Raw genomic sequence first — 20,077 nt, 5'->3', positions numbered from 1 at the left:
GCGTATTTCACTTCAACTTTATTAATATCTCAACTGCACATCCATTAGCACTTCCTTATTAAATTTATCAATATTCCCGCACTTGCCAAGTGCTGAGCTGACGCCTTCCAAGTGTAACGGAGAAATTTTGAATAATTTGTGAGCTCATTAAATGAATTCTCGATGCCATGAATACCAATTCCAGCTTCAACAATTTACTGCAACTCATTGCCAGAGTCCCCTCTGTATGATGGAAATTCCAAGGCATCCGTTATGCGCTTTATTCCCGAGGAATGCGACCGTAAATCATAACTCATAATAAAGACTGAGACTTATCGCTGTGGTAGTATCTTGGGTTCCCCCTTTTGGTGAACTTCATGCTTAAAGTTTATCTGCAATTTCTTTGGCGCACTCGAAAAAACTATTTTTAAAATCTCCGCCAACAAGAAAAACAAGAACTTGTACATTACAACTTCAGAGAAGACGCCGCCTTATCTCGAAGCAAACGAAATTTTCTGTGTGGTAGAGAGCAAAGAGCAGAGCAGCAATTAAAAGCAGCAACAGAAGAAACAAGTCGAGAGAGCAATGGATGAAGAATATGAAGTAGAAAATGAAAATGATCGTCAATTCGTGTGGCCCTCCTCTCATATACAGTATAAATTGAGCAACCGAAGTTGATAATCAAAATGGATCACTGCGCGTGCTCTCAAGCTATTCATAGTTCTTCCCTTCTCGAGTTTTGTGATGGAAGGGCTTTTGGATTTATTTTTAGCATTCGCTGCAGTTTTGCTTTGAAATGTATCTACAAGATGCAGCAGCCAGTCAAATGCCAGGCCCAGCCCTATTCTAGCCAGTCTGTCAGTGACAGCAGCGTGCAACTAATTCAAGAAAAATAAAGACGCATATTCCCTGCTAGACATTCCCAGATACACCAAAAATAGTTGCACATTCTAAAGATAAAGCATTGAAAAATGCAAGTGTCGCATCGAATGCATTTGGCTTGGCGCATTTCCAGTTGAAATGCATTTGCGGCATGTTTCTATGCCTAGTTGCGAGCGAGTATCTTGCAGATACATACTCCTTAACAGCTGAACACTTGAGTTTTATTAATGATGTCGATTAAAGCTGCCACAAAAACGTAAAGGCAATGCAAACACATTTCTACGCTAATTGCAACTATTTTTAAGCAACAAACATTGACAAACTTTTCGCAACGCAACACAAAAAAACGTGTCCCAAATAGTTTTGCGTCTGCATTTGACAATGCCAATGTTTACTTTTTTTCTCTCTTCTTTTTTGGGGGATAACTTAAATGCCTGACCCCAAAAAAAAAATCTCTGTCTTGGGAATTGACCATCGAAAATGTGCGAGTTGTCGTGTTAGTCACACAATTATAACTATATATGGCTAACGAGTTGACAAAAAAAGAGGAGTCATAAAATAGGCATTTTACGCAAGTAAAAGCAACAAACTTTACAGCATATTTTTCTATTTATAATACTCAATGAAAAGCGTCAAGTTACCACAGATAACATTGAAGTATCTTATTAGTAAACAAAGCACGTTCAATTAGCATTTTTTGCAGTTCCTTTTGCGTTGTGACAATACCTTTGAAATATGTCAACGTTTAACAACTTAAGAACCAAGTTAAAAGCATTCCATTAGGCTTATAAACGTTTCATTTTGCAGCACAACAAAAAAAACAAAACAAAAACTAAGCAGATTATTTAATAAAGTAATCATAAAACAAAAGCAACAATAATAATATAATTTAGAATGCGTTCGTGAATTATGCAAAACTATTTAGACAACAACAACAAAATCGTCGGAGCATTAAAAATGCGAATGAGAGTGCTAAGAGGAAACGGAAAAAATTGTTAACCGGTTTGAAATTAATTTGATTTCGTATACTTTAACCATTTCAAGGTTAATTTCGTATGCAAAAGGCAGCAAATGTTGACAGAAGCATTATAAATATATTGAGTCTGAAGTCTGAAGTTTGAGTCTGCGATTCTCCTCGGGTGGAGCGCATAATAAATTCCGACTTTGGTCAGCCAATTGGCATATATAATCGATTATCGGCTATGCAACAGTTGACACAATTTATGGGCGTGGCACAGTGCCTGTTTTTGCTAACGCCTTCTTGACCTCTTGAAACATGAAACAAGTATGAAAGTCGAGTGTGCTCGACTAAGAGATACCCACTGAGTATTTTCAATGTAACCATATTCTAAAAATATACCACAAAAGTACTAGAATACACCGAATGAAATGTTAAGTATATTCTAAAAATATACCACAAATACTAGAATATATCGAATGAAATATTTGGTATATTAATATACTGTTACGTTCAAAATATACCATATCGGACAAAATATACTAGCACATTGCTAATTCCTTTTTAATCTCCTAAAATTTGAAACAAATAAGAAAGCTACAGTACCAAATTAATAAACCACAAAAATACAAAATTATATTGAAGAGCATATTTAGTATTTCTTAAAATATTCTAAATTGATATACCGCAAAATATACCGCAGTCTACATTTGGTATATCGAATTAGTACTGCATTCAAAATATTATATACTATAGAGTACAAAATATACCAACACATCGTTTGTTTTTGCTAACACCTTTTTAACCTCCCGCTCCACTGAAAAACACGCAATCAGTGAAATTTACAAGCAACGCCCGCAAGTTGCAAGTGCAATTTTATCAACGCAGATCAACAAGACGACTACAAAATACACTAACTTACAAAAAAGAAACTCAATCTTTGTTCAACTTAAAATACAATTAATATTGGCAACACTTGTACAACGCGGAAATCCATTTATTTTAAAGATGTATGTTAAAAGATACGCATATAAAATAAAACAAGCATAAATAACGAGAGAAGCAACTGATTTATAAGATGAACCTTTTGTTATTTTTTACTTTATTCTTTTACCATAAATTAAATGTAAACATCAAGAAATCTTCTGTAAACATTAAATTAATTTTTATGCTAATGTTAATAGCACCTTTGTTAATAAGAATGTTTATAAATAATGCTGTACTATTATTACATTATTATTTTTAGCAAACGAGCATTAATTTTCCCATTAGAATAACAAATTGCATGACAAATTAAAAGCAGGCAAGAAAAGCTAAGAAAAAACTGGCAAGACTTCGCTGTGTTGTGCGTGCAAGAAAAGCTGAAAAGCGATGCGGAAATGCAGATAAAACCTTTGGGAAATTAATGAGCTGCAAACAATGCGGACATTGTTAAGACGCTAACAAAGTTGGAGGCGTCGAAGGAGGAGGGGGAGATGCAGGCGATGGGGGCGGAGTCTACACAATATTTTGACACAAAATGCCAGGGAGCAGCAGCAGCACCTACAACAACATCGACAACAACATTAAGTTAGCCAAAATAACTATAGGAAAAAGTCCCTCAAGGAGAAAAAAAATAGCTATGTGCGATGGAAAAGTCATCAAAGAAAAGTAAAAGTTGAACCCACAAATTCATTTTCAAATGCAGTAATGATGATTATGATGAAGTTTAATGTTGCTAATAATGATATCGCCGACATCAATCAAATGGCAAAAGCGAAACGCATCCAAAAGCAATCAAAACAAAACAACGGAAAATGTGTGAAAAACACTGAAAGAGAGCTGAAAGGGGGGGGGAATGCAGATTGATCATTTTCCAAAGCTTCAAAAAGGTGGGTCGAATATTGCGCCACCGCAACACAACACAACACAACTAAACGGTTCGCTTTTCATTTTACACCTTCCACGAAAATCAAAAAATGGAAAACGAAGCAAGCAAGCAAATGTTTTTCCCGCAGTGCCAAACGTTGTAAACAAATCAAAAAGGAGGTCAACTATATTGGCACACAGATCGGGACAACAACGAGAGTTGTTGTTGCTGTTGTTGTTTGTGTTGTGTTGTGATTGTTGTAAGTGGCAAAAGATATTGCTGACTTGTCGATAATTGCAAAATTCTTAAGTGCTTCCATTTGCCAAACGAGCTAAAGTGGGCGGAGGGCAGGTTTACAGTTGCTGTTGTTGTTGTAAGAAGTAAAGTATTTTCCTTTACAATTTCCCCGAATGAGAATCGTTTGATGGATGTAAACAAAATGCGCTTTGCGCAATTGAAATAGAAATAAGAAGCAGGCATGAAGCTGAGTGGATTCTACTGAGTGCTGATGGACTATTTTTGGTATTTACTCTGAGGTAAATGTTGCGGAATTCATTTGTTGTCTGGATTTATACAGTTAGTGGAATAGAATCTAAATGGACGATGATGAGTCATGCTTGGATGCGATCGCCAAGCAATTGAAGCAACGGATCGAACAATTATCATAAAAAAAAAAAAAACTAAGATACATGTATACAACAAGTGTATAAAGCTGTAAATAAGAACGAAGCAGAGATTCGTTAAGAGAAGTTCGCTGCGATGAGTTCATGCTGAGAAAAAAACTAGTTTAGAAAGGTTAAAAATGGAATATGGAATGCATATATTCACAATTTATATAGTAAATGTTCAAATGAACATCCAATATTTCTACTACAACAATTATCATCAATCAACAATGCAATTTTATGCGACTTTCAATTCTACAGTAAATAAAAAATTGTACAGAATTTATAGACTTAATCATCATCAATCACTTGCTTGCAACTTAATGACTAGAATTTTAAATTCTAGATTCTGATTTATAATCTCTAATTTCATATATGTCCAAAACAGTGAAGTCATCTGATATTCAAAATACAAAAGGATTAAGTTCTGTTCGAAAATTCTTTTGACGCTTTTATAGTCCCGCTTTCAATTATTATTTTTCCCCCCACTTTCCCGATATCAGCTTATGGTAATCAACTGACCTAATTTTAATATTCTCAAGCCTCATTCTCTGGCCACAGTTTTCCTCGTCATTCATCTATTTACTTATCAAGTCATGCAGTTCTTACGTGTCATCTTTCCGCTTTCTCAACAATTATGATACGTTTGTACATCAACATTAACACAGAGCACAGAGAACAGAAACAGATCAAACAGATTGGTTCATCCAATAACAAATGCCACTTGCAATTAGAGTTGTTTTCAAGACATTACCACTTCCTGTTGCCATAAATTCAATTAATGATTATAAGAGACTACACTTTTATAGCGTAGCTGATGAGTTCGATTGGCTTTCACAGTCTTGGTGAAGCTGAGACCAAAACAAAAACAGGTGTCTCCCACGCCCGTCGAAGATGAGAAAAGTTAAGCGTCTTGCCGCCTAAACTCGTTAATTTTTTGAGCAATTTTGTGTAATAGCTTTTTGGCCTAAACTCTTTCGAGCACCGCACAGCTAATGAGCCATTAACACGCTTATCGGCCACATCGAAAAACCCAAGACTGAGTGCACTCAGAGGGAGGGGACGGAGAAGTTGAAATTGGCCACGCACATGACATGGACCCAAAAGTGAAGTTATGACTCCTCATGGCCTCTTGGCTGGTTGCTTCCTTGGCACGTGAGCGGGCATTTTTACTCAGTTTTAGGGTCAACTGCGAAAATAATATGAATTTCCTCAATTAGATTTTCCCAAAACCACGATCCAAGCAAACGAAACCAAATGCAAATCGCATTAAGACGCGCTTTTAATCAGCTCCAAGGCATCGCCTTCCTTCTCTCTCTCAGCTTTATGTCTCTGCATGCAGAGTTGAAGTTTTTTTTTTTGCAATATTGCAATTGTTGCTGCTGCTGGCGGGAAAACGTTAAAAGTCGAAATCGCCGTAAACGTAAACGAATCTCTTGTCTGCTGGGTCAGCGGGTCAAATGCGAGGCGCCCATTGAAAGTTCCGTAAAGCCAAAGCCAAAAGCAACAACAATAATAATACAACAATAACTACAGTCATTGTAACCACAGTTGAACAATGTGTGGCGGCGATCAATGAAAATAAGTATTAACAAAAATGTATATATGTAAAGGGCAATAAGAAACGAAAAAGATTCTTTTTGGATGGCAAGATCACGACGAAGAGCGGGCAATAAACGAGCGAAACACTTACTCTCAAGTGTCACCCTCTGGCGACTCTTGTTGTTGGTGGCAGCAACAACAAAAATAAACAACACCAAATCGAAGCACAGCTGGAAAAAGAAACAAGCGATAACCTCAGCAGGATCGATCCATATACATATGCATATACTGTATATAAACTGAAGTGTGTGTGAACTGATGTGGGTGAAAGCAGATTGAGTGAGGGAACAGAGAACTTAATATCAATGGAATATGGAATATGTTGTGTACACACTTCGAATGCCATTATCCACTGTCAAAATAAACGAATGAGATTCTAAGAGAATATACAAAAAAATATACAAATTCTGCATTCTAATATACAGCTGTGAACTTTGAAATAGCAGTGCTAGCGAAAGTACATTTTATGGCGAATCTTCGATAAGTGCTCTAATATGTATTTTAGTGGCAAAATTCAGTTTATTTGCTATAAATAGTTTAACTTAAATGTGTTAAATTGAAATATAGATTTACAAAATTTATAAAATATTGTCAAACTCTAATCTATAATGTTGAATTGAAGATAATTGCCCAAAAATACCAAATGCAGTATATTTCCGCTAACTTTTTAATTTAAATGCATTGTAGATAAATTAACATCTTTGATTATTCAATAATGCAGTTCATTTGCTTTTCATCTTGAAATTTCAATGTATTGCAGATAAGTGCAAATTGTAAAATGCAATTTTTAATTCTAAATATTTTTAATTAAATTCACATTTATTTTATAAAGCACTTATTGTACAAAGCAATAAATCGTTTAACTTAAATGCATTCCATACAAATTTATATACTCGCACATTTCGGATAACTGCAACATTTTTAAGGCAACTATTTTTAATTTGTATGTAATTCTCAAAATGCAGTTGACTATAATTAATTTTAACTCAAATGCATTGCATATAAGTGCACATTTCGGATAATTGCATAGTTGTTTGAGGCATTAGATCTTCAATTAAACAACTGCTATTAAGTTGCACCATTTTTTGACTTAACAACTGCAGTAATTATCGACATTTCATTGCATTTAAAAATATCCACAGCAGTCACACATTTTATGACTGCTCAATTAATAATTCACTGATATTGTTATCACCAAACGACGGTAAATATTAGATAAGAATTTTAAATTTCATGTGAAAGCAAATTAGCGACTGTTCAAAATCACTTTCTTTGCATAACTCAATAATTTTGTGCATTTAATTTATATTTTATCAGTCTTCAGCATTCACTTGAAACACATTTCATCTGTCACGTGTCCTTTCGCATTTCGCTTTCCACCACATTTCATTAATATTTTATTACTTTGCGTTTTCCATCAATCGCTTCATTTGCTTTGTGGCCCACACTGCTGATAGCAATCGATAGACAGATAGATAAATAAAGTGCAGCCCACGCACAACAACAACTGCGACTGCTACACAGCAATAACAACTACACCGCCTGCTGTCATTGCACAGTTATGCACACATACACAAGCACACGGCAAAGCACTTGCATAAGTGTGTGTGTGGTGAGTGCGAGAGAGCCAACGAATACGAATATTATCGCAGTCGGCGGTCGGGTAAACTCAAAGTTATTACGAAATCGCAATCGAAACATAACGGTAGATAGCAAAAGCAATATATGTATGTAAAAGTGTGTGTAAGTATGAGAGAGTAGGCACAATGAAATTGAAACACAAATAGAGCAAAGCCAGCAAAACGCAACACTAAAATTTATTGAACGCATTCAGCAATCAACAGCTCCCATTGATAATACAAAAGGAAATAAATTTAGAAATAACAACCGGTGTGTTTTGCAAATTGCGCAATAATTCATATAAGATTTATCAAATTCACTTGGTTTCTGATTGGACCAAACAACAAAGGTAAACCGAAGTTTGCCAGCTGAATGCTTCCATTTAAGTTTACGATGCAGTGCAAAGCGCAGCGTCGACTGAGGCAGAAGCAGCGCGCTGCCCAAGCGAATATCAAGACAATGGAGTAAAGCACAAAACAAGCGAATAAGCGTAACTGGCAAACTGGGCAGCAGCAGTCAGAACAAAACTTGGCCGCAAAATAGAAAAGAAAAGCCAAAGAACCAAATGCCAGAGAAAAGAGTAGCAAGCAAAACTACACACGAACTCTCTCACACACACACTCGAATATTCACATACACGCATGCACACAACAACAAGTAAATGAAGTTCTTTTTTCTGCAGTTGAAACGAAGAGAGCAAGCGAGCGAGCAGCAGCTACATTAAATTTCATTGCTCGTTGTTTCTCTCACTCTCAATAAATTCTTTTTTAGCACTTGTTCGTTTTTCTTACCTTTTTTCATAGTTTTGTTAATTTTTGTTAGCAGCAATTCGAAATGATTTTATCCCACAAAAAACACAAGTTGTTGTTTAATAACGTAGACAAAATAAAACGGCAGCGACGCATGCGCAACTTGCAAATGCAAATTCAAATTGGAATTTGTACCCCATACATGTGTAATCGCAAAATCAAATGCAAAGCAAACGCAAACGATGGTCTGCTTCTTCTTCTTATTCCTCCTCTTTGCGTTTTTTCTGCTTCACACACGACGAGCGAGCAAATTTGTCGCCCTCACTCACACAGATACACGCACTGCATTCGCTGTCGGTTTTTCTGCATTTGTATGTGTGCGTACAAGTTGCTTGCCGCTCCTTTTGTTATTATTCCAGCGATTTTAGCACTTTAAACAAACTTGCAATTTGTTATTTGAATACAGGCATTTGTTTAGATTGCTTCTTTTGCGGCACTTTGATTTTCTTCTTAACGCACATGCACTTCAACGACACTTATACAAACACACACTCTCACGTTTACGCGTACACGAACGAGAATGACTCCGACATACACATACGAGTGCAAGTATAAAAACGGCTTTGCAATTGCTGCGCTTCGTGTTTCATTAACGATTTTTAAAGAAAAATAAATTATATTGCTGGCAAACACTTGATCAATTGTTGCTTTATACGCACAATAAAAACATTTAACACTTTTATTTACTTTTTTTGGCACACGCGGCGGCCATTTGTTTGAAAATACAACAACACAGCGACGCGAGACGTCCGCACGCGACCAACCCGCTGAATGTTGTTTTTGTTTATGGTCAAATTAGGGATGTACTACCGCATAAAGTGTGACCGTGGGTAGCAATACATAATATGATTTTTTTACTTACACAAATATACCAAACTTGTATCTAGTTAAGTAAACGTTATTTTTAAATATTTTAAACAGTCGTTAATTCCGCAAGCTTAACATTTTTTAATTCTCTCGGTATATGTTTTAAATGCATAATAAACAAAATGGGAGTTAAAACAACCGAAAACAATAGCGTCCGGATTATGTTTAGTATTTTATGTTGTATAAAGGGTCACACCGCTTAAACATAACAGCTTCATTTATTTTCTATATTCTACACAAGCGAAAATTTCTTGAATAAATGAATATAGATTTAAAGCTCAAAGGTAATTATTTTTAAATACAAGTAAAAAAGCAATCTTCAGAATACTGTTAATTTTCAAAGTGCAAATGGAAACTGTTAAAATCCAATGTTGACCGTTAAAACCATTGACAATAACATTGCAACACTGCTAACGCAAAAATGAGCTGCTGTTAAATAGTATTTTATCGATAAATGGTTGTCGCAATGAGTAATCGTGACACTGAACTGTAACTTCTAACAAAAACAAGAAAGAATTTCTTGTAGCTGCTGCAATTTTTCCAGTTTTAATCATTTACACTTGGAATTTCTGCACTCAGCATGTCGCGTCGCAGTCAGGATATTCCCATACGGCCACGATACGGATACACGGACGAAGCAGAAGGAGAAGAAGCCGCCACCAACCACAACAAGATGCCACAACAAAGAAACAATTGTGGAACGCCCGCATCCTACTCTGAGATTCCCTTCCTGGCACAATACGCAGGTCCTGTGCCGGATCACGTGCTGCAGGATATTACCCCAACGGCGAAGAAAGTACCGCCACTGGGTAGTGGCAACGAGAGCTATGTGAATTTGGACTCGGGTGACGATGACAACGATGATGATGACGACGATGAAGACGAGGACGAGGAGCCGAGCAACAGCAACTCCAAGGACAGCTCCGGTGAGCTGAGCAAACCCTCAAGTCGCCCAAAGTCACTGCAATCTAGTGAGTTAAAAGTCGAGTCCTCTAAAGACTATTTTTTTATCATTCTAATCCTTGCCAGCATTTCCCTATGAACTGGAGGGCGAAGGTGCCACCAGCAGCACGGGTGCCATGCATCACTTTGTGGCACACAATCTGGAGTCCAAGTTGCGCGCTGCCACCGACAATTCAAACTTAAACTCGGAGCACACAACACCATCGACATCAACGGCGCCCATCTCGAGATTTCTGCAATCGCGTCACGTGCCCGAGGTGGATGGCAATGTGCTAAGCGACATTGAGCTGGAGGCCCAATATTTGGCCACATCGGTGGATAATCTCGTAGAGAATCTCGGCAATCTGTTGCACTCGATCTCCTCCATTACCGCAGATAACGTTGAAGTTCACAAGAATTCGGTAAAGAAGCTAACGGATGCTCTCGATGCCAATATCAAGTGTCAGTATCAGTTGCTGGCCAAGACCGAGGAGATCACCAAGTCGATGAAACCCACCGAGCAGCTCAGTCAACGCATGTAAGTAGTGTTAAAGAACATTAAATGTGAATTTAATTAATTGAATTCTCAAATTTAGACGGGAGATAAAACGGCTGGTGGACATGCTGGACAGCACAATGTAGGAGGAAGCCGGCAGCGGAGGCGAAGGTGGAGGAGTTGGCGTTGGAGGCGTGGACTTCTCTGCTGCACTTCATCAGCTGCAATTTGACTCGGCCATGGAATTCGAATTTGGAGGTTCGCCATGTGCTTTTCTTTAGTGCATTCCATTCCAATGTTTTGCTGCACACACTTCTAGTCATATTTTAATGTATATTCAATTCTTGTTAATTTATTAGACTTAATAATTAAATCAAATTACCTTAAACTACAGCATTGTTATTGAAATTTAAACTGCGCGCTTCATATCGATTGTCGATAACAGTGTAACGTACCATATAGATTGTTGTCTCTTCCGGCATATCGATGTGTGTGCAGCAGTGTGACCGTCACTTTATTTATTATTGTTTTTAGCGTATATCTAATTACTTTAAAGTGTATATTGGCTTCGTAAAAGTTTATAACAGTATTTTTAAATTGTTTTTTTGAACATTGAAATATAAAAAAACATTTATATGAGTTTTCTGTTGCTGTTTTTGAATATTTTCTATCAAGTCTGTTTGCCTATTTGGTATATTTTTGGCATACTTTGGCAACCTTAAATAGCATGTTTTGAAAATACCGTTTGCGGTCACCCTACACACTCGCCAACAGTCTACTAAAAACGCTCGAACAACGCGGACGGAAAGTCGCTCGTTCTTCCCGGGCTCGTGTAAAAAGAAAAAAAAGTGAGAAAAATTTTTGATTGTGATTCATGCGTGCGTGTGTGCGTGCGTATACGTGAGCGTGAGTGAAACAGAGCGAGCGAGCGAAACATGGCGAGTGTTTTAATAACGCAAATTCAATTACACTTTCTATAATTCAAATTCTGTTTCCCATTTGTTGTAATGCGGCCAAGAAGTGTTTACGCGCAGTGTGAATGCTTTTATACCCTTTAATTTCCTCTCGCATCCCTGGAAACAACATCATCAAAATAAATGAAAAGTAAGCACAAATACACTTGCATATATGCCATAATAAAACCTATGCATGTATATTGAGTAACTGTGCATATGTGTGCGTGTATGAGCGCGCGTGTGCCAATGTGTGTGTGTGTTTGAGTGCGATTTCGTTGTGGTTGTTGTTGCTGCTACTGCGCTCTATTCAAGTGGCAACAACATGAAGAAGAAGCAGCAACTCGAGAGAAACTCAAAATGAATTGAAAACGATGAACTCAAAGTAGCGCACGTAGCTACGTGTGTGCGAGTGAGAGAGTGCGAGAGCATGTAAACGAGCGAATTTTTACACGTTTTCAATTGCATATTTAACTTGATTTTTGGCAATAAGTTTAATTGTTCATATCCAAGGGTGTGTGTGTGTGCATATGTGTGCGTGTGTGAAATATGTCTGTGTATGTGCCAGCTGCAGTTTTGCTGGTAATTACATTACACACAAAACACCCCGCTTTTACCCTCGCGTGTACACAATTCAATTTTCACTCGGTTTCTGTTTTCTAATTTGCCTCTTTTTGTATTTTGATTATATTTTTGTCAAACCTTTGCTGGGGGCTTCCTTCCATATGCTGGCAAATGCGGGCTTCTTCCTTTTGCCTCCTCATTTCTCGTGTTTTGCGGTGACATTTCTCAGTCTTCCTTCTCGCTTCCTCCCACCACTTTTCTGTGGTCGCCATTCTAATGAAATTCCAGACAACATTCATTCACATTTATGATGGCTGTCGTCGTCTTGTTGTTGTTCTTGTCGTTTCGCTGTTGTTCTCTCGCAAGACGTGCGCGTGTGTAAGTGTGTGTGTTTGTAGGATCCTTCCTGCTGAGCTCGCTGCTGCCGTCATCAACAATATTATCAAAGAAATGCCGACAGCGTCGCCGGTGCGCGACGTCGACTGCACAATAGCGAGAGAGAGAGAGAGCACAACTGAGTGAGAGAGCGAACGCACTCAAGAGAGAGAGCGCGCGCTCTTGTTGTTGGGTCATTCATGCAAAGGATACTGAAAACAATTTGCTGTTGGTGGCGCTGACGTCGGCGTCGACAGCGCTGTCGCTGCCTTGGGGGTTTTTACACAATTTGATGTAAAAGAAGATTTATTTAAATTGTTGCACAACTTTAATGTATTCGCCATGTTGTGGCTTCTTCTCCCTCTTCTTATGTTGCTTCTGCTTCTTCTTCGTCTTTTTGCTGCTAATAAGCATAGGAAGCACTACATGACTCTGCCCCCTCCCAACACACCCCTCACTTGTCAATTAGTCGTCAAAAAAGGGGACAACACGAAGTTGACAGCGACGCCTGCTTCACATGTCTAGAGCAGGGTAGGAGGGAGGGTGGCGTGGGAGGGAGGAGAACGGTTAACTCAAAGTGAATTTCAAGGAACCGCAAGCTGGCAACCGACAGTCGACAGCTGTTAGAAACTGGCCAATGAGATTACAACTTGGCTTCCAGCAATATGGTAGATGGATAGGGGCTACAGGGGGGAAAGAGGAGGAGGAGGGGGCGTTTATTGGCCCACTAATTGAGAAGCAGGCTGGTGTTGACAACGCTTCTAACTGGTTCAAAGTGGTTACAACTTTGTCTTAGGCTCGCGTAGATCAGATAAGATTTCAACTTGATTAGGCTTAAACTCGAGACGTGGCCAAGATTTGGCTGCCAATTGGTTTAGCTGACATTCCCGTAGGCCAAGTTAATATAGTTAGTTGTCTTTAAACTTGTCAATCCTACAGCAAATTTACTGAAGTGTAGTTCTTCATATATGCGAAATATACTCCATATAGTATAATAAACAGAGATGCATTTAAATGAAATAGCTACAGTAGGATTTCAAATATTATTTAAAGTACAGATAATATAGAAATCATTTCGGATTTTCTTGTAGTATAAGTTCTCTATATTATTTATAGTAAAGATTACATTGATATTATTTCGAATAAATCTGTAGTAATTTATTTTAGATATATGTATTTCTGTTTATAATCAAGCTTGAAGATTAAAACTTACTTTCTTAGTATTATCTAAAATATATATACATAGATGCCATATTTCTGCGAATGATTAGTAGTAAATTTACATTAAAGACAAGATATAATATTTGATATCATATTCAAAGTAGTTTGGTGAACATAATATAGCAGATATTAGCAACTATATCTATGTGTATCTATTTTAAGATGTCTTGCAAGTATTATAAAATATCTAAATTGTCCACAAACATTTGTGATTGTCGAAGTTCATTGCTTAGTAATCTGAAATAGTTTCTTTGCACCTCAGATACTTTTCAATCTAAGTTTCCTATGAAATAGCAATTGTATCTGTATACCAAATCTTATTTCTAAAAACAATCTGTATCTTTCAGTAACTATTTTTATACAATTATAGCTGACTAATATTACTTTGGTACCACAAAGTGAGCAATATAATGTGCAACCAATCTTTATCGCTATATATGATATCATAAAGATATTATTTTATTATGACAGTCTTCGTTCTGCGATTGTGGTTGATGTAGTATAATATTAATCATTGCTGGAATGCCCCGATATAGTATACAATTTATGCTATATCTGTATTATACATTCTTATTCCAATCAGCATAACCTTTTTATAGTATCGAATAACAAGTTTCGCTTGAAATGTGTTTTTCTTGTTATTAAAAAGAACCCCCCCAAAAAATATTCCAACTGTAATGCGTATAATTTATCCTTGCTTATCGCAAATAGAATCTTTATTATTATTGCGAAACCCCTAAGGTAAAGCTTTTTTTATAACAAGTCTATTTTTAGGTATTTTTCGCCTTAATATTGTTTTTTCCCCTATTTTTCGATTAACATCTCAAGTGGAGAATTTCAAGAAATGTAATAAATATAGTGTTTTGTGATTTTTTGTTTTTGTTTTTTTCTTTTTTGTGCTGGCATTTCTATTAGCACGATAAGCTTTAACCGCATATTAAAAAAACGATTGCAGGTCCTTCAGCACACACACACACTCATACATATGGCTGCATATGTTGGCCATATGCTTGGCCCACAGTCGCCTCGCTGTTTTCTAGCCTGGCTCAAACCCTCGAAACGTCTTTTGAAAACTGTAACTGTGCCATTTTGTGAGCTAAAAATACGAATGCAAGTGTGCGTGCAAGTGTGTGTATGTGTGTGTGTGTGTGTGTGTTAGTCAGCATTCTATCTTTGTGTGCGTGTCAAATTAAGTCTGCCCACAAAACGCAAGTTGCGTCGGACTCTCGACCTACCCTCACTTTCTGTGTGGCACCCGCCGCCACCCCACAAAACATTCATATGGAACCACAGTTGCCCCTCCCCCCTATCCTCCCCTCTTTAGGCTAAACTTTCGCGTTGATTGTGCAAAAGAAACTATTTCTGACGCGCTCGTAATCCACTCGCCGAACTGCGAAACTACGCAAATCCTTACGTGTCTGTTGAAATAAGCAGGCAACCCCCTCCCCCCTATCCTTCTTCATTTTTTCACCCCCCTGGGGTGTTGCCCAAGGTGGCTCGCGCCCACGTCAGCAAAAAAAAAACAAAAAAAAAGCGACGATGATTTCGCGAGTCCCCCGGGCAGAGCCTGTGAAAGAGCGACACAGAGGAAGGGAGAGAAGGAGAGCGCGAGAGAGAGAGAGAGTAAAAGAGAGTGCGAGAGTCGATTGCTTGCGCAGGCGCCAAAGCCAACGGCAACGGCGAAAGCCAGCCTTTCATGTGGCAGCTGCTGCAGCATTTTGGTGGCAGCAGCGTGGCAGAGTCTCAGCAGACGGCGTCGCTAACGGACGTTGCAACGCGGCAAGTTGGCAGCAGAGGCCCAATCAAAAACATATTAATAACAGTTGGCAGCAGGATCAAGGCTCGCAGCTGGCACTAAAAAAAAAAACTAAGGTGTAAAAAGCAACAGCAAAAAAAAACAAACTAATAAAAGCCATAAATTAAAGCAACAGCTTTTGTTTGTCAACATTTACAATACGTGCGTGTGTGTTTGTGTGTGTATCGAAAGCTGACTGGAAAATAAATAAAAAATATATATACGTATATACTTGTATTCATAGTGTCGCAATTTCGCAAACAAATCCAATTTATTTATGTGCTCCGCCTGCGTATTTATTTATTGTTGTTTTGCGACTCGCCCAGCGGCAGCAGCAGCAGCGCAATAACAAAAACAAAAACACTGCAAACGCAAAAAGCAAAGGCAAAATTAAAGAAAAAGAAAGAAAGACAGAAAAAAAAAAAACTCGTTTCGACGTCGCAGTCGACATCCCGAAGCTTCGCTCTCACACACACGCTGCTTCTTGCTTTCTGCTTTGTTGACGTCTGCGCCGGTCGATGTGGCTGACGCTGACGTTGGCGCTGCTGCTGACGCTGACTGCGGCGGTTGCCCATGTGTCCATATGGCTGTGTGTGTGCGTGTGTTTGTTTGTTATGTTTGCCTTCCCTTGGCGCTCTCTCCTGAGTGTGTGTGGGTAACAAACAGCAGCTGCAACTCCACATGCCGTCGCTCTCTCTTCCCAGCAGCGACGTTGACGTCGCCGTCGACAGCATCTTTGCAACTTTTTCTCGCTTTTATTACCGTGCCCAAGTATTGGTGTGTTTGTGTGTTTGTGTGAGAACCGGCTTTTTGTTTGCTTTAATTTTTGTTTTCTCGCCGCACATATTCATTATACTGCATGTGTATGAGTGTGCGTGTGTGTTTGTATTCCTCTGCCACCCGCCCCCTTTGGCTCAATTGCTGTCATTTGCCCAACCCAACCCAACAAGTTGTTAATTTTGTTTTTAACTCTCACACACACGCACGCACACTTGTACATTAAAGTTGCCAATTGGCCAAAATGATTTTTTTTCGGTTGCGCTCTCGGAAAGTGCTTTTTTAAAGTTCAGTTTAAAAGAACTTTTTTTTTGCCGTCGTTCCGCTCAGCAGCAAAAACATGAAATGCGTAGAAAAAGTTTTCTGCGTAGCATACGCATGTATGTATGTATGTGAGAATCCCCTGTCTGTGTGCGTGTGTCTGGGTGTGCTTGTGTTGGTGCGTAATCTACAAATTTGTTATTGCTATTATGTTTCGTTGTTTTGCTTTTGGCACTGCCATTTGGCCGTTGTTCTGCTTCTTCTTGCTCTGCCTTTATAGTTTTTGCGTAGTTTTATATTTCGACCGTCACACACACACGCACCCAAAAAAAAACCGCCCCAAAAGATATAAAAACAAAACCCCAAATTGGCCGCTTGGCTGCTTTGCATCGTCTGGCAGCAAATATTTTGTTGTTGTTATTGTTATTGTTATTCTTGTTGTTTGCACAAAAGATTTCTGAATGGAAATTTTCGACAAAAATATATGAAAAAAGAAACTTGATCAAAAAAAACAACATTTAATTAGAACCGAAAATAGTGCCGTAACCTGAAATTAATTGAGTTTCCGCTCAGGGCGCACACACAACAAACTAAACTGAACCCATAACAAACATCAACAAATTGCCCCCAATTCTGAGGGTAATAACGTTAGAAACTCACAACATTTCCAATGGTCAACGATAGTTTTGTTAATCAATTTATTATATTAGCAACCTCGATGTGTGTGTCACGCTTTCCCTAGAGCCCGAAATGCTGTTCTTATTTAATTGATCCGTATTCTTTGTGGTCTTATTCGCAAACGTTGTCGAAGTGAATAATTAGTTTTCAATTAAAAGATTGAAATATAATACTATAATATTATAATTAATAGTAAATTAGTAAAGTAAAGTAGCGAAAATGTTTTCGACTATTTGCTTTTAAGATGGTAGCTATACTTTAGACCATTTCGTAAACGTTTTACTGGCTGCAATTTAAAATATCCTCTCAACCGTTTGTCCTTACACTTTTCCCTATGAATTTTGTCTATTCCATTCTTTATTCTTCTCTTCATGCCATATTCGTGAACGTTTCGCTGGCAGCATATAAATTCCCTTCTAATTTTCCCAATTGGGAGTCGTAATCGATTTTCTAGCTTTATATAAGCAACTTTTATTTAAGCTTATTGTTTTACCAATTGTTCAACATTGTGCTAATCGTTATCTTTTCTTCTTCTTGCAGATTCTCTTTTTAATTTGACATAAATTGTAAATGTCTTTAAAAATATCTGTAAATAAATAATCAATCAATAACAATCGTAAAGGCGCAGACCAAAGTCAACACATTTTGGTCACGTTGGAAATTGCAAACGTAATTTTTTTTTGTACAGTAAATTAAATTGTAAGAAGGCAAAATTCTGATGAATATTGAGCCAAGGCAAAAGCAACAATAGAAGCAAACAAGCAAGTAGCAGCAAACAAGGCAACAACCGAATCTAATCAAATCCAATTAGAAGCGAATTTTAAATTCAACAAAAGCAGCAGAAAAAAAATAAAAAATAAAAGAAAAAACAACAAACTACATAAAACTGGCAAAAATACAAGAAAACACAACCGAATCGAGGTTGCAACAAATTGCTAACGAATCGAGGCGAACCCAATACACAACAACACAATATAGAGAGCTATAGATAGAAGAAAGAAGAAGATATAGAGCAAGAGAGCAACAGAGGATCAGTTCAGATTAATTCGGATGCGCCAATGAAAACGTCGCATCATTCACACGCGTCCGATTTCGTCGTCGTTGCCGGTTCCGGTTCCGGTGCAAGATCATCAGGTTCAGTTGCCACCGCCGCTGCCACCGCTCACCTGCAGCCTGCAGGACACTTTTATAGCCAGACTCAGCGATCAAACGCCTTTGCAGCTGCTCTCGATGCGGATGTAAAGCCAGCGCTTAAACAGGTCAGCATTGGCATTAGTTGCGATCTCAAGCCGATTGTTTATCTGGACTCGGAGACACGACAACCGCGTCAACGCAGTGTGATCATCAAGCAGGACCAACAACAACAACAGCATCATCAACAACAACAACAACATCGTCAGCAACAACAATCGTTGTCCAAGTCTGGAGCAGCGGCCAACAGCAAGCGAAAGCGCGAAACAGGTGAGTTAAGATCCAAGATCATGTTTTGCTCGACTGGGAGATTCTGAAATTATACCACATAAATATATACCATAAGCATACTAAATATACCGAAAGCAGTGTTTGGTATATTGATATAGTTTGCTCGACTGTGAGAAACTCGCTATTTAATATACCACAAAATACTGAAATATACCAAAAACTATAATTGGTATATTGATACGTACTACATTAAGACAAGTAAGAAAGCTACAGTCAAGTTTGCTCGACTCTGAGATACCCATTTTCATTTTCTATATAAAAATACTAAAAATATACCAAAAGCTATATTTGGTATATTGGTATAGTTTGCTCGACTGTGAGATACCCGCTATTTAATATACCACAAAATACTGAAATATACCAAAAGCTGTAATTGGTATATTGATATAGTACTACATTAAAACAAGTAAGAAAGCTACAGTCAAGTTTGCTCGACTCTGAGATACCCATTTTCATTTTCTATATAAAATACTAAAAATATACCAAAATATACCATTTTCAATTTAAATTTATACCAAAGTACTATACCATAAAAATACTAAAATATACCAAAATCTATTTGGTATATTGATACAGTATTACATTCAAAATATACCATAGAGTACAGAATATACCAGATTGTCACCCAAAGCAGTTAAGACCAGACATGGCTATATCGTCTCGACATTTGTCGCTGATCAAGAATATATACTTTCTGGGGTCGGACACAAAGTTATAATACCCTTCTACCTTATGTGTAGCGGTATTATAATAATAATATATTTATAGTACAATTCCATTGAATTCCTTATCACAAACATTAAATTCTGTGTACTGCAAATAATTATAATTAATCGCCGAAATATTTATTTCGGTATTACCAATCCTAAAAAAAATTGAAAAGAATTTCAATTGCAAACAAGTTCTCTGTCATTGAATGCGTAGATTGAATTTGCTGATGCATTCTTGATTGGCTATTTCATCAGCTGGACATTATCTGTATGAATAAGCAAAAGTCATGGGCTGTCTATAAAGCGCATTCGATTTAATCTATAATTTCAAATAGGGGCGAACTTTTCTAGCTTGCAGCTGTCCCATGACATAATAAACTTATAAAGATATGCCTCATTTATGAAGATATAAAAAAATGCATTTCGATAGTAACCATCGTAATTGTAATGCAAGCTTTTCAATAACAACTGAAAGTGTGAAGGTGAAGGGAAGAAAACTGATGTAATGCTTGGTTTCTCTTTAGAAGAATTGAATTCTTAAATTATTTTTTAATCTAAACAGATTCTTGTATTCTACCAATCTATAAAGCCA

The 20,077-nt window shown here is 37.6% G+C and overlaps 3 protein-coding genes across 6 annotated transcripts in view; 2 read left to right on the top strand and 1 right to left on the bottom strand.

The window, feature by feature from the left end:
- LOC132790715 (klarsicht protein) overlaps positions 1 to 9,141 on the bottom strand; it is a 171,910-nt gene extending 162,769 nt beyond the window's left edge. For all 4 annotated transcript variants that reach the window (XM_060799353.1, XM_060799355.1, XM_060799360.1 and 1 more), the window contains exon 1: positions 8,347 to 9,141. The gene's annotated coding sequence lies outside the window, so the exon portion shown is untranslated. The remainder of the gene's footprint in view (positions 1 to 8,346) is intronic.
- A 560-nt stretch (positions 9,142 to 9,701) lies between these two features.
- On the top strand, positions 9,702 to 10,908 carry LOC132793503 (BLOC-1-related complex subunit 6). Its single transcript, XM_060803458.1, has 3 exons — positions 9,702 to 10,202; positions 10,261 to 10,711; positions 10,770 to 10,908. Exons 1-3 carry the CDS (start codon positions 9,812 to 9,814, stop codon positions 10,813 to 10,815), a joined length of 888 nt encoding a protein of 295 aa, XP_060659441.1. The 5' UTR covers positions 9,702 to 9,811; the 3' UTR covers positions 10,816 to 10,908.
- A 523-nt stretch (positions 10,909 to 11,431) lies between these two features.
- LOC132793501 (homeodomain-interacting protein kinase 2) overlaps positions 11,432 to 20,077 on the top strand; it is a 55,829-nt gene continuing 47,183 nt past the window's right edge. Inside the window, exons 1-2 of the mRNA XM_060803456.1 lie at positions 11,432 to 11,773; positions 17,834 to 18,754. Coding sequence (XP_060659439.1) covers positions 18,352 to 18,754 — 403 coding nt within the window. The 5' untranslated portion in view covers positions 11,432 to 11,773; positions 17,834 to 18,351. The remainder of the gene's footprint in view (positions 11,774 to 17,833; positions 18,755 to 20,077) is intronic.

This window comes from Drosophila nasuta, chromosome 3, assembly GCF_023558535.2.
Source record: "Drosophila nasuta strain 15112-1781.00 chromosome 3, ASM2355853v1, whole genome shotgun sequence".
NCBI lineage: Eukaryota > Metazoa > Arthropoda > Insecta > Diptera > Drosophilidae > Drosophila > Drosophila nasuta.
Note: the sequence above shows the minus strand (reverse complement) of the source record. Positions and strands in the feature narration are given on the sequence as shown.